This window comes from Cryptotermes secundus, unplaced genomic scaffold (genome assembly GCF_002891405.2).
Source record: "Cryptotermes secundus unplaced genomic scaffold, Csec_1.0 scaffold941, whole genome shotgun sequence".
Lineage (NCBI taxonomy): Eukaryota > Metazoa > Arthropoda > Insecta > Blattodea > Kalotermitidae > Cryptotermes > Cryptotermes secundus.
In genome coordinates this window covers 812,678-826,858 of record NW_019739977.1, presented here as the reverse complement: position 1 = coordinate 826,858, position 14,181 = coordinate 812,678, and the positions used below count along the sequence as shown (strand labels likewise).

The following is a 14,181-nucleotide window of genomic DNA, read 5'->3' as shown; positions in this document are numbered from 1 at the left end:
CAGCTAATGAAAGGAAATATTCATTAAATGCACTTGCGATAGCTTGTGGATTGTTAGTGGACTTCCCTTCAATATTCAAACTTTGTACGTCTTCATTAACAGATTTCTTTCCTGATTCAACTTTCACAATATCCCAGGTGGTTTTAATTTTATTGTTTGATTTTAGAATTTGGCTGTTATAGTTATTCTGTTTGGCTTCTTTAATGACTTTTGACAAAATTTTACAGTACATTTTGTAGTGACTTTTTAGTCTTGGATCATTACTGTCCCTACTGGCCAAATACAGTTATCTTTTGTGTTTACATGAAGTTTTTGTTCCAATTGTTATCCAGGTGGATTTGTTCTTATTTTCATTTTTGACTATTTTTAAGGGAAAGCTTGAATAAAAGATCCTCAAGTATGTGTTCAGAAAGCAATTAAATTTAGAATCTTTATCTTTAGAGTTTTATCTAACACTAGCTTACAGCAACTGGCAGCTAGAATTACTTCAGCTGCTTATCTTCCTCCCCATAAAAGGTAAAGTTATCCATGTAACAGGCCACAGACGTCCGTAAGGTTGTGAGAGGTTGAGGCTCCCACATTTTCTAGATAATCGGCTCACAGATGTCAGTAAGGTTGTCAGCCTTACATGCCAGAGGCACTTAACCCCCAGAAATATTCCTGGTACTCATTTCTGTTAGAGGCTGATGCGACCCCAGGCCCATAGTGGGGCCGGAGGGATTAGATCAATTGAAAAATTCAGTAACCTCATTGGGAATTGAACCCACAACCTCCTAGCTTGTAGCATAGTACCTCAAGTAACTACATTATCATCTGCCCCACAACCTATATCATTGGGAACAATAATTAAATAAACTAGGGAACAGATTTTTCAACCTTCTGTCAGAATATTTCTGTTTTCCCCACGTTTTGCATTATTGGTACTTACATATTTTACATGTCTTATGACTGAAGGTCCTTGTATTATATTTTGTAACATGAACTTCAAAGTAGCTTTTTAAACTGAATGCAATTATGGCAGAGTTTTAATCCAGAGCTGGCAGTGCAGATTAGTGCCATGACTGGGCAGCAGATTAATTTTACGTGAAAACTATATTATTTAAAACAAATTAAAAAGAGTGCATAGTGTAATGATTATGACAACTTCGCTGTTCTTGTTTCATTATCGCGAAGGCAGTCAGCTTATGGGAAAAGTATATAGGGAATGGAAATCTCTTAATTTTTTCTCAACATGTCTCACTCTAATAAACACGTAGTGAGTTATATCCATGTATTTTGCAGTAGTATTGTCTGATTTTAACCAAAATTCAAATGTGTTAAAAAATTTAGTAACATTCCTCAATAAAAAGTTGCATACACATAATAATCTATTTAGTGGTTCTCGTGTTTGACGTACGGACAAGTGGATGGAAAGACTGACAGATGGGCAGACCCACTGACGGATGTAACGAGGCAAATAAACGTATTTTTACTACTCTTCGCTATGTACACGCCAACAATGTAATCTGGCTTTACAAGCAGTCATGGGCGCCGATGTGGGAAGTCAGCGATTTGCTCACTTCCCTCCCCCCCATATTTTTAGAAAAAATCAGAATCCATGAAAGGAAATACTTCAAATACTAATAACAAACATTACAATTATTTTTAAATGTGGCACAATATGTACTTCAATATAGGTGTCCAGAACTCTATAATAATAATATGTGAACGACTTGAACATAAGTTCGTTTCAAATTTTCTAGCTCCTCTCCAATGGGAAAAAATTCCTGACGGCCTTTCTGCAACTTAGGAAACAGCAAGCTAAAATGTGTAGTTTGGTGCTGCCAAGGTCTTCGTGATGTGTAAAACCAACAAATGATTTTTGCATATGTTTAGTTAGCTCTACACTATTGACATATGATTCAAGGAGAACCTTTACTTAAGTTAACTAACATGTTCGTAGCATTAGAACATCATTTCAATTTAGATGGCAAAAAAAGAATTATTCCGAAGGCTAGGAAGCGTATTTCGCAAAGCTGTAAATAATTGTGACAGGCAAAAGTGCCCATTATTAAGTATTTGATTACTTCTCAACAATACTTTGAGAGTTCGAAGCGATAACTGGCGAAAGTATGCATTTTAACTTCGTATTGATGTTTGTTCTCCCGTAAAAATACAACGACTCAAGAACTGCTCCACGGATTTGCATGGAATTTGATATTGTGGAATTTTAAGCGTTCCTTACAAAATAAAAGAAAGCCTCGTGTGGTAGTCACGTCTTTCAGTCTCTCTGTGCCCTAGTAGCAGCGCCTAAACCTCTGAGTAGATTTTTTGTTTAATTCGACTTGTTAAGACTCTCAGTAAATGTTACTTGCCAATTCCGATTTCAACCATGCTAATAACTAATGGCAAAACAAGACAATAAATGTATATTTGGCATGTACGTCTGCATGCATATATCGTACATACTTAAATACTCGTACATACACACACACACATGTATGTATTAATATATATTTACACACAATTCCCCTGTATGGAATTACAATGCACGGGCCAGATGAAATTTCAATATGGTAGAGTTTCTTCCCATAAAACACTGAATTTTGTAGTTTTCCTCTTCCGTGAGAATTGTCTCGTTTACTTAACTAACACTATTGAGCACGGGCCTTCCTCAGAAGCTAATTGTGACTCAGTTAACCAAGAAATTGCTCGAACTTCATGGAACCAGATTATTCATTATCATTTTCACAGGAGTATGTAACTTAATCTTATCCCGAACCAGAACAACCCAAGCTACGTCCTCATATCACGTTTTGTTCAAATTAGATATTCACCCTTCCAGATTTCCTAAGTGGTCTCCCTTCTTCTTGATTTTCGTCAGAAATTTTGTATTCAGTAATCCGTCCCATTCCATACCGCATGATTTAGCTTTGTTTACTCACTTGGCCTTTTCTGATTTTCTTGGCTAATGTTGAGGCGCTCTGCAACAAAATGGGATCTTTAATTGGTGGCAGTGTCTTTACGCTTTGCAGTGACCACATGAAGTAGAAAGGTAGGGTCAGCCATTGTATAATCTTCTGGAGGAACCCGACGATCCGGACACCGATTTCCATTTTTGCAATGTCGGAGGTTGCTAGAACAGCAAGAGCACTAGTTAGAACTAAATGCACTCACCACACAAAAAATATACACCTCTGTGCGATAGTCGCATACTTTAAAAGAAGATATTGCAACAGAGCTTCTCCTGTGTCTCAGATATAGACGCATTTGTGAACGTCACTTTATAGTAGTTCGGTGGCCGCGCCATAGCTCAAGCGGTTAATCGCTGGCTTCCCACCGCTGCACGCTGGGGCAGGTTTTCTCCGGGTACTTCGGTTTCCCCTCCCAATCTATATTCCACTAATTGCTCCACAATCACCCTCGCCTATCATCTGGAGCTGGTACAATAGGCCAGAAGTGGCCGCAGTACAAGGGACTTAGTCCTGCCCCACTAGCAATAAAAGAAATTATAATAGTTCTACTTTGGTGAGAAATAACTGATGTTACGAAGCTGATATTATGCACACACATACTCACTCATGGGACACCGTTAAATATAATTCACTGACTACTCTTCCTTGTTCCTTTCACTCAATGGTGGTAGGACCAAGAGGGCAGGAATTATGCATGGACTCCAGTAAACACAGGAAGTTTCCAGGAAACGTAAGTCAGGATATGAGTGACTGTTAGATTGCTGGTTGTAAGTTGGAAGAGGTGAGGTGTACAAAGGCAAATGTTTTGCACAGATCTGCCTCAAAGTAGAACATTTGAAAGGTCCTGAATAATAACTTGCAGCAGAAAACTCACTAATACCTGGCCAACATTTTACGCTGACAACAGCATAAGAAAAAAGAGAAGCACGTCTTGAAAAAGAGATACCGACCTCAGTGGACATGAAACCTGAGGCGGCTCAACGAGAGGTCTCTAAGGAAGACGCCGCAGTGATACCGGTCGGAGGACCGAGGAAGCGGCATAAGGACTGAAATCCGGTTGCAGGGCTCCTAGGTAAGCCGAAAGAACGGACCCAAGGCTAGGATGGTTGCCGGAAGAAATTGGCCGTCGCCCGCAGAGAGTCGACCCGCCGTGAGAAAGTGGCACAGCGCAAAGAAATCACCGTCGAGAGAAATCGGACCAGGGATAACATGGTACGAGGACCCTTGAAAGACGGATGTTCGGGCGAAGCGTGAACTGAAACAGGAACGCATAAATGGGAAGAGGAACAGAGGGCTGAAGCAGCAGCTACGAAGCAAGAAGGAATTCAACAAGACCCTCAGGAAGACCCCAGGGCTGGAGATCGGGAAACGAGCAGTAGAGATTTCCAGAGGGTTACAGACAATCAAGGAGTGGACACTGTGGAGGGGTCGACCCCCTCCGAAACGGAAAAGAAAGAAAGAAAAAAAAAAGGAGAACGCAGCGGGAGACGGTAATGTAGAAACACCGGCCCCTACAGCTAAAAAAAAGACAGTGTCGTATGCTTGCTTTCACGTAAATGTTGTGTACTTAACTAGAGAGCGAAGTTGTGTAACAACCGGTTTTGCATATGCATGAAAAAAGATAATTTTACACCAGAAGTGAACATGTTCTTGAACTCACTAACATACTGATATACACGCGATCTGGTGCTAGATTTAATTCTTCCCATTTTTTAAACTAATCTTTAACCGCTTAGCCACAATTCAACGAGGAACCTACAGTACTGTGAACAGACTTTCGTGAAGATCTGCAGCGGCTAATACTCCTCTCTCAGTAGCCGTGGTTATATCTCCACTCACGATTTCCCGATTGACTAGACGAAACATAAATTTGTGATTCATTATCTGTCAAAAAGTATTACATATGCCCTTTTTTATACGTCATATGACAACGTGTCCCTTATCTTAATGATCTCAATAACATATTGCGCAAACTTGTGAAGTATTAATTTATCCGTTCTGGGTAAAACGAATATTTATATTTATTTATATAACGTATCCCAATATATTTACTGAAACAAAGTGTAGAAAATCTATATTTTACGGTGATATAAAACATAAAACTCTATACGCAATAATCATAGTAACTAGAACGTTAGATCTACTTTGGAGAGCTTAAAGAGCCGCAGAAAGTGCCTGTTTGCCCAAACATTCCTTTCATATAACTATGATATGTTAGTCAATCAAATATTCATTGAACGAAATTACGGTTAAGAGAGTCAAAGGATTTTACGAGAAATATACTGAAGTTTTATTATGTATATTTCGAAATTTTCTGATTTGTTCTCGAAATATTTGGTGGAAGGGATTTTAAAATAACATCTTTATGGACTGTTAAACGTTCATATTTCATCTCGTTTCTACGAAAAAACTGTGTTCAGAATTATTACGATATCATTCTCCCGGCTTATACAAGTGGGACACAGTACAAATTAAGCTGAAGTCAATAAGGGAGTGTTCAGATTGATTAAAGATGTTATTTTGGACATTTTCCACTGGCCAAATTTATTTAAATCATTAAGTTTACGAAATCTGTTTTGTATCCGTCTTCAGCTGAACAGGCTAGAAAGGAAGATATATTTAGCGTGTCCCTTATTGAAGCTACTCTCAACGCATGGGTCACACCATTGTCGAAAATCGTTAATCTTAGGAATATTGCGACAAAATAGTCGCATTACGCGTTTTATCCAGGATAGTTAAAATATCTGTATTAATCAGATAAGCTATCAAATGTCCCAATTACAATAAAATCTCCTTATCATATCAGAGGATTTCGCTCGAAATGTATTTCTGTTGTACATAATTATGGCTGCAGTAATAACTGGACAGTGTTTATCCATCACACTTGTGTACGAAGCACGATCAGTTATAGATTAAGAAACTGAAATTATCAGTTTACAACATCTGCAAGCCAAAAACAATGATTCAAAGAAGTTTCACAATACAACTCGATATTATAGAAATTTCGGAAGTTCATGGTCGTAAATTTATGTGCTTTTCTTCACTATTAGGGTGATACGGAGTGTACCGGTGTCTGGCATTCAGTGGTACTGGGTTCTCTCTTCTGCGTCCGCGCACTCTCTTAAAGAAAATGTGCTTCAGCCACCGACACATCTAATGAAAGTAAGAGTCGAAATGGGCTACACAAAGCGCAACACTCCTCAGCCATAATTTCCGTGGCAGCGATTCTTCTTAGTCCTTATGAACAATGACCAGGACACAAACCAGGGATTATCGTTTCTTTGTAGGATCTATAATCTATATGTTACACGTTCCATTTATTCCACAAGAATAATTACGAGCATAGAGTTCTATGTTGTAGAAATGTAAGGATTAAATCCACAAAACTGTAATATTAGTCCTTTCATTACGTGTGACACTCTTGGTCTGTCACATTAGGGGAAGAACAAAGACAAGGTTCAGAATTACTAGGTTTTTGGACTTTGTCAATCATCCGGTATTCTAGAAACTGGAAAACAATGTTTCAGAAAGTGGATCTGTTTTCGTCCTCAGGTGAGGGGAAAGACACCTTCTCAGTTGGGTTCAGCGATTTATGTTAGCTCTTTCTAAGAGACCCAACAGATTAGGTGCCTCCCCCACCTCACTGGAAGACGGAAACAGACCCAGTTTCTGAAACATCGTGTTTTCTAGTTTCTAGAATACCGGATGATGGACAAAGTTCAAAATCCCAGTAATTTTGAGTGTTATACACCATCACCAGAGCCCTTAAGAACCTAGAGACCCGGGTGATTGATGACGGGATGCTAAGGAAAGTGATTGGACCCAAATGACAGGAAGGAACAGGAGGCTGGAGAAAACCGTTCACTGAAGAGCTTCTTGATTTTTACCCTTCGAAAATTATTATTAGAGTGATCAAATCATGGTTTAAGTAATGGGTAGGCATGGAAGAGATAAGAATTGCGTACACATATGGTCGGAAATCACCCGCCCAAGGAGTCCTGCCGAATGTGTAAGATCTAGAAAAACTGAAGTGAACGGAGAAGTTCATGGAGGTAGGCCTAGGCCCACTGGGGCTGTAGTGCCAAGGAAAAAAATGGTCGGAAACCTGAAGGAAAAAATGATTCGGGAGACAGACGTAGAATTGAGGATGATATTCAAATGGATCTTAACAAACAAATAAGATCCGGCGTTGTGGATTGAATTAATTAGTCCCAGAATAAGGTACAGCTCCAGGCTTTTGTAACAACAATCATGAACTTTCAGATTCTACAAAATGCAGAGAAGTTTTTAAATAATTAGGTTGTCCTTGAATTCTAAATAAAACGGTTCTGTTCTATGGGGTTAATGAAGTTTTATAATGAAGTAGCCTCAGTTACACTACACGGCTTGCTTTTGAATTTCATACAGGACGAGCACACGTTCATCAGGCTCATAGAAACTTTGCTTATTCTGCGTGTTTAAACATTTTAAATTGAATGCAGATATATCAGCGGGGGGTTGAAGGATTAGATGCAAGGTCCACCTACAATATGAATTTGTTTAAGTAGATTCTACTTCCACAGGATCCAGCATGATAGCCTCAAACTTCACAACCCTAAATCTTTAGGGAAGAAAGTAAATATTTTTAAGACAGTTTATTTCACAGTTCTCGCCGTGACAGCGACGGAGACTGAAATATACTGTCATAAAAATACTTCTGGACACTTTCCATTATGTTTTTACTTAAAAACAACGTTTCGGAAACTGAATTCTCTCTCCGTTTTCAAGTAAAACCTCAGTTGGGCCAATCGATAGAGCTAGTCTTATCTCCGGGTCTAAGATATAAAAGCCAAACACAACACAAACAAAACATTAAAATATTAAAATCTCATACACACGTATGAGGTCTTGCTCCTGAAAATTATCAGAAAAGAAGTCATCACTGGAGAAACAGTTTCTCCTTATTGTACCAGCACAAAAATACAAATACAGGGAATCCGCCCACATGTTTGTGATAGATCATCAGATCAGTCAACCCAGCTTGGACACCTTTCCCTTCTGGACTTCCTTTATCAGAGCAGAAATAAAGAAACTACACCTCCGTCCAGTGCAAACTGAGTTGGAAAAATAGTGTTCTTATGTTGGTTCTGTATGGAAGATTTGTCTCTCCAGTGATGACTTGTTTTCTGATAGTTATTTGGTGAAAGGCCACATACGTGTGGAGTTTTTAATATTTTATTGTTTTGTCTTAGCTGTCGCAGATGGTTTGTGCTGTGCTTGGCTTGTATACCCTGTCTGGTGTTGGTACAGGTGTCCGGAGATAGGGGCTAGCTCTGTCGATTGGGTTCAACTGAGAAGGTTTTATCTGCAAATGGAAATAGGATCCAGTTTCAGAAAAGTTGTGTTTTAAATAAAAAGGGACGATGGATAATGTCCAGAAATATAATATTTTTATTAATGTACCATCGTCACAAGCTTCCAGATCTTATGCTATCTTCTCAGATGTGACGCCTTGTAGGCTAGAAGAAGTGACTCCATTTGATGCTTACGTTTTCCTTGCAGGAACTAGTCTTCAATTCTGAAGATGCAAGCAGCACTTTCCTCAGAAACGCCAGCAAATATCAATGAAATTAAAAGTTGTCGGTCTCAGGATATATCACTTTTCGATTCTGTACTGCTCAGTTTGTTTTTCTTTTCCTTGGCACTACAGCCCCAGTGGGCCTAGACCTACCTTCCTGAACTTCTCCGTTCACTTCGGTTCTTCTAGATCTTACACATTCGGTAGGACTCCTTGGGCGGGTGATCAGCCCGTCGCAAGGCCTCTACCTGTACACAAACACAGAAAAACACAAACACACAAACTAAACATCCATGCCCTGAGTGGGATTCGAACCCAGGATCCCGGTTTCCAAGCGAGCGAAGACAGTACATGCCTTAGACCGCTAGGCTACCGTGACCGGCGCTCAGGTTGTTACCTATTTAAATTTCGTGACGATGTTGTATTAAAGCAATTATTGACTTTTAAGGTATGAACCATCTTCCTTCTTTAAATAGAAACAGGACGATGGATGATATTAAAAAGTCAATAATTGCTTAGCTATTGCCGTAAATACTTGACGTAATATGTATGTGTTCTCTATTTTCTGCTCAGAGCGTATTATATTTGTATTCTCTATTATAGCGCGTGACGTTGAGATATGCCTGGCTTATTTTCGGATGGAAAAGGATGAAACATTCACGATGAACACAGGATTTACCACAGTGAATGGAAACATGGCCTATTATTTGTTACTGAGGAATTTAATATCCCATAACATGTTTGTTATTATGTGACATAGTAAAATGTAAGAGATTACACAGTCATTAGACTTATTTACGTTCAGACACACATATATATAGATCCTACACATCTGGGTCATCAAAACCCTTCATCATAGGCCAAAATCTTGCCATGATCAGAAAGGTCCTGTCCATCAGCACCGAAATTCAATTAATTTTTGAGTGTATTATACTCGTAGTTCATGTAATCTATAATATTATGACGTGTATCAATGACTAAAGACGAGATTCGGATTGGTAATTGATTTATTGACCACTCACAGGTCACAACTGCAATTAATTATAGCACTGTTACTGATTTTTACACTACAAAGCACTCCACGTCGCTCTCTTCAGTCCATTTCCACTAGTCTTCACGGATTTATATAACACAGGAAGTATAACAGTCTCACTAAATCACACACTTCCAATATCACTGTACCACAGTCTTAAAATTACACGTTAAATCCACAGGCTGACTTCTTGTACTCTTCTGCACTCCTCAAGCTTACTGCTTGCCTGCTTGTTCGCGTGCTTCTGCCTCTATTATTCGTAACTGCCTTGAACGAATTTTGTCACCCTTACTTATATAGCCGCGGAATGGACATGGATCTACAGTAAACACATATCACGTGATCACTATTCAGTCAGTCTGTTGGTGAGTCGGTCGTATCTACAGAAAACACAGCTTCCTATATTGCTGCATGTTGGACATATTTACCGAGCTGTTGCCTGACAACGCGTTGATCAACTCCTTTCAAATATGTTTGTTGTTCCTTTTAAGCGAAATGAAGTTCCAACAAGCAATAGCGCATTCATTACAGTCACAAAGTACATCATTCGCAGTTATTAAAATTTAGATACTGTTACCTGCAACTTACTTTAGGGCAGTTGAATTCGCTTGAAATCCTTCAACGTGATATTACTGGCATATCATTTATAGCCTGCGATATAAATGACCCTTCATAACCAACACGTATACGCATGCTTACATCCTACTATTTAATGATTGACAAACGAAGGTAATGAGTCTTAATTGAAATTATCATATGTCGAAGTAAGAATTTCCTTTTTCCTCCGTGTATGATAATTTGTCAAGTCCACCAGACTAATTTGAAAACAACATTAACACTCCTTGCGTCACAGCGACATGGTACACAATTCTGATATGTTAAATAAGCCGTAGTGGGCAGGTAACAAGGTGCGGCCTTCAAGTGTTAGGTTTGGTCGTGGAAGCAGGCACCAGTCAAGGTTACGTCTACTTTCTTTTGGTATATTTCATTCTAAGAACTGTTGAGGCTATTAGGCATTACATAAGCATATTTATATATGAAAATCTTATGCATTGTATTTATAGAACGGATAGTTAAAGAAGAAAATTAATAGAAAGAACGACTTATAGGCTCGCTCATTCCAGTCAGGGTATAGGCTTTCATTTACAAATATTTTACCGTCCGTACCTCAGCTTGTTTGCTAGCCTTCTCGTACACGCTTTATGTAAACTTTGGTGCAGACGGAATTTATTACTTCAGACGTTCAGCCATCTTTCCTGATAATATATACAATATCCAACATCTGCTAAAATTCTGAAATAAGACAGTCGTATGTATGATAACTGAAATTATTTCCTCAACTTGCGCTCGTAAGTTCATAGCTCCAAAACAGGAGTAAATAATTATTAAAACTGGCAAATATATATTAATTATCTCTATATTATTTAAATATGGGGAACTGAAATAGTTGTAAATCAGCAGATTGTTACTGAGCGTAAATTTATGAGTCCTATCTATAGACCTAATTTCAGAAGCCGAATTGCAACGTTGAAAAGCCTGGGATATTTGACAATGGCTGGTGAGAGACCGGGGCAGATATTTCTTTCCATATCTATGAAACGACAGATGAATAATCTGAAAGAACATTGCCGTCTTCTGGAATGTGGTGCCTTGTAGGTTCTGCGTGAACTGACGTTTCGGAGGGATATATTGCCTCCAACTTATGGGTAGAAAGATCCGCGAACGAGGAAAAAGCGCGAGAAGGTGACTGCAGACTGCAGCCACCTCTTCAAGTTGGTTGTCGCTCGCGGATTTTTCTATTCAGAAGTTGGAGGCAATACATTCCTCCGAAACGTCAGTTCACGCGGGACCTACAAGGCGCCACATTCCAGAAGACGACATTCATCATAGTCACCGCCGTGAAAACTTCAAATCTTACGTAATAATCTCAAAGATATGTAAGGATTTTACGGACGTTTTCCAATATACTCGCAACAGCTTTACAATGGTCTACGTTTAATTCTGGAGACACTTCAAATTGATTCAAGCGAAGGTAGAAGGGGGGAAATTTCTTGGTAATTGAACCAATTAAATGGCCCGTTTCATTTCTTGAATTTCACCTAGTATGCAAGATAATTTCGAACACTGGAATAGAAGGAAGATAATTTGGCCTGGGCCATAATGTTGTAAGTTTATCTGCTGAAAGTTTGAAATTTGAGTTTTCTCTGCGGTGAAGATTAATATTATGGTCTTGGGTTATGATACCAATATTACACTACAAAATGAATGCCAAAGAATTCTTTCTCCCTCACATCTGCGTGGATTTTATTGTATTTTTTAATTAAAATTTTACCAGGGAGAAATAAAGGGATGTTATGCGAAGATTCTTACTTAAGGTCTCTCACGAGAACCGCGTTGCCGCGACATAATGTTCTCTGTAAAACCGTAAGTTATAAACGGAGCCGGTGCCGGGTACGGTTTAATCCTTGGAGTGAAGAAGACTGCAAGTTTCGTAAGGCTAAATCCTAATGCAGCATGATTTTAGTGTAAAATTATACTACGCTACGATTTGTTCAGACTGCATTTGCAAAACATTCTTTTCTGAGTGGTGAATTCCTTACTTTTTCACTTCTGTTTCAACACAGCATCCATTCAATTATGTTATACATATTAACAAAAAGTCACTCTTTGCGTTTATATGTATTAGTGTTCAATATTTCTATTTCTGTTGAATTCTTAGTTAGAAGTAACATAAAGCTGTGTTTGAGGTCGTTTGCATGTTATATTCTCAATCATTCCACAAATTTTTCGTCAAGAAACTTCACCTGGCCGCTCTGATCTGGAGTCATCTTCAACTGATTCCCTGTTCCATTTAATCTCTGCAGTCTGTGTCTGTCAGATCACATGTGAAGAAATTCGCCATATGTAAATAGTATAAAACATATTATAAAATATTAAATATCTAGAGTGGTTAGGATTGGTTTTGCGGAGGGTCGATGGATAAATTAATTCTTCTTAACTTGATGGTTTTGTGTTTTACTCATCTGACCTTTATACATTGTTATTTCTCTTTACTAACACCAAGTATAATTAGAATGACGAAGTCAAGGAGGATGAGATAGGCAGTGCATATAGCACGAATGGGGAGGAAGAGAAGGAATGCAAATAGGATATTGTTGGGAAAGCCTGAAGGACAGAGAGCACTGGAAGACAAAGACGTAAGTCAGTGGACAGTATTAAAATGGATCTTAGAGGGATAGGATGGGATAATATGGACTGAATCAATCTGGCTCAGGTTAGGGTCCAGTGGAGGACTCTTGTGAACAGGATAATGAACCTTCGGGATCCAAAGAAAACAGAGAAATTCTTGAGTAGCTGCGGAATTAGCGGTTCCTCCAGAAGGGCTCAGCTCCATGAGTGAGTGAGAGTAGACATAAGAGTAAATTTATGGTAGAGTGGACAACGTTGAACGAGCCACGAAAAGCGGATTTCATTTTTACACGTTTAAGTATAAAATGCCGTAGATTTCCAAGAACGAATACGCTTTTGAAGGTCAATGGTGCATGGTCAAGTGCCAATATACAAGTGACAGTACAAGCGATCGGTGTTGGTACTAGTGTTCTCATAAATGCTGGCGACAGTTCGAATTATCAATTAATAACGCAACAGAAATCAAAAGTTTTGGGGTTATTAGTTATTCTAATAATTGTAATATACCTTAAGGTTACAGTATATCGCCCATGCGTGCTTACGTACTTTCGTCTGCTGATAACAGGATCCCACGTTAAGTTATCCAGCTGTCACTCAGTACAACACCACATACCTTCCTGTTACCACGCGGTCTCACGACTGAGCGAGTTCTTTCGGATGCACGTACACACCTGGACACAGAAGTTTCTCGCTCCACCAATCACTGTAGGAGGCGACTTAGGTGGGAGAGATTCTGAACCCTGGACTTACTTTCTCTGTTATTTAATGGCATTACACCAATTACAGGGATTATGCAACGTCGAATGAAGTGTAAGGAAGAAGGTGAATTGTAAGGTGGATGGGATTACAACCATGACATAAGCAGCGGCCTTCGGAATTCGTTAATAAGTGACACAATTGTTTCTTTATTCGAACACTAACATATCTGAAACCAGATTATGTTAATGGGCCTTGCTTAAATCCAAATGTATTCGAGTCAATTCTTCTGACAGTATCCCAAGAAACCTTCGGCCATTCGAGAGATAGGGACTTGGACTACTAACGTCATTTAGCACTGCTTCCCTCTGAAATCGCGGCAAAATCGACCAGTCGGTACGCCAACAAATCAAAAACAAAACACAATCATATGACACCAAATGCCGGAAATGGTCCTCGAGGTTATGAGGTATTCCTTGCATCTTTATAAAATATTTACATTCTTGCAGTGAAATCATTTTTATAGTTTTATGATGTGTGACATGTGTTAAAGATAATTGAAACTGTAAAACAGTAACACTGTTCCATCTTCAGCTTGGTGAACAACTTAACCTGATTTTAAACAAACACAAATGTCGAATTGCCGAGAATAATATGTATGCATAACATAAGACTTAGGAAAAATCAGGAAAACAAACAATATTACATTATATTTAGTTAAAACTTGGCACTCTTAACTATGAATTAAATGA

General features: G+C 38.8%; 1 protein-coding gene across 2 annotated transcripts in view; it reads right to left on the bottom strand.

Moving 5' to 3' along the window:
• The window catches only part of LOC111872251 (fatty-acid amide hydrolase 2-A), a 30,425-nt gene extending 17,040 nt beyond the window's left edge, over nt 1–13,385 (bottom strand). The window contains exons 1-2 of one of the 2 annotated variants that reach the window (XM_023865960.2): nt 13,280–13,385; nt 2,925–3,115 (exon numbers count right to left, since the gene is read on the bottom strand). In XM_023865960.2, coding sequence (XP_023721728.1) covers nt 2,925–3,095 — 171 coding nt within the window. In that variant the 5' untranslated portion in view covers nt 3,096–3,115; nt 13,280–13,385. Of the gene's footprint in view, nt 1–2,924; nt 3,116–13,240 lie in introns of both variants that reach the window. The other variant, XM_023865961.2, reaches the window with a different exon arrangement.
• Nucleotides 13,386–14,181: the final 796 nt, after the last annotated feature.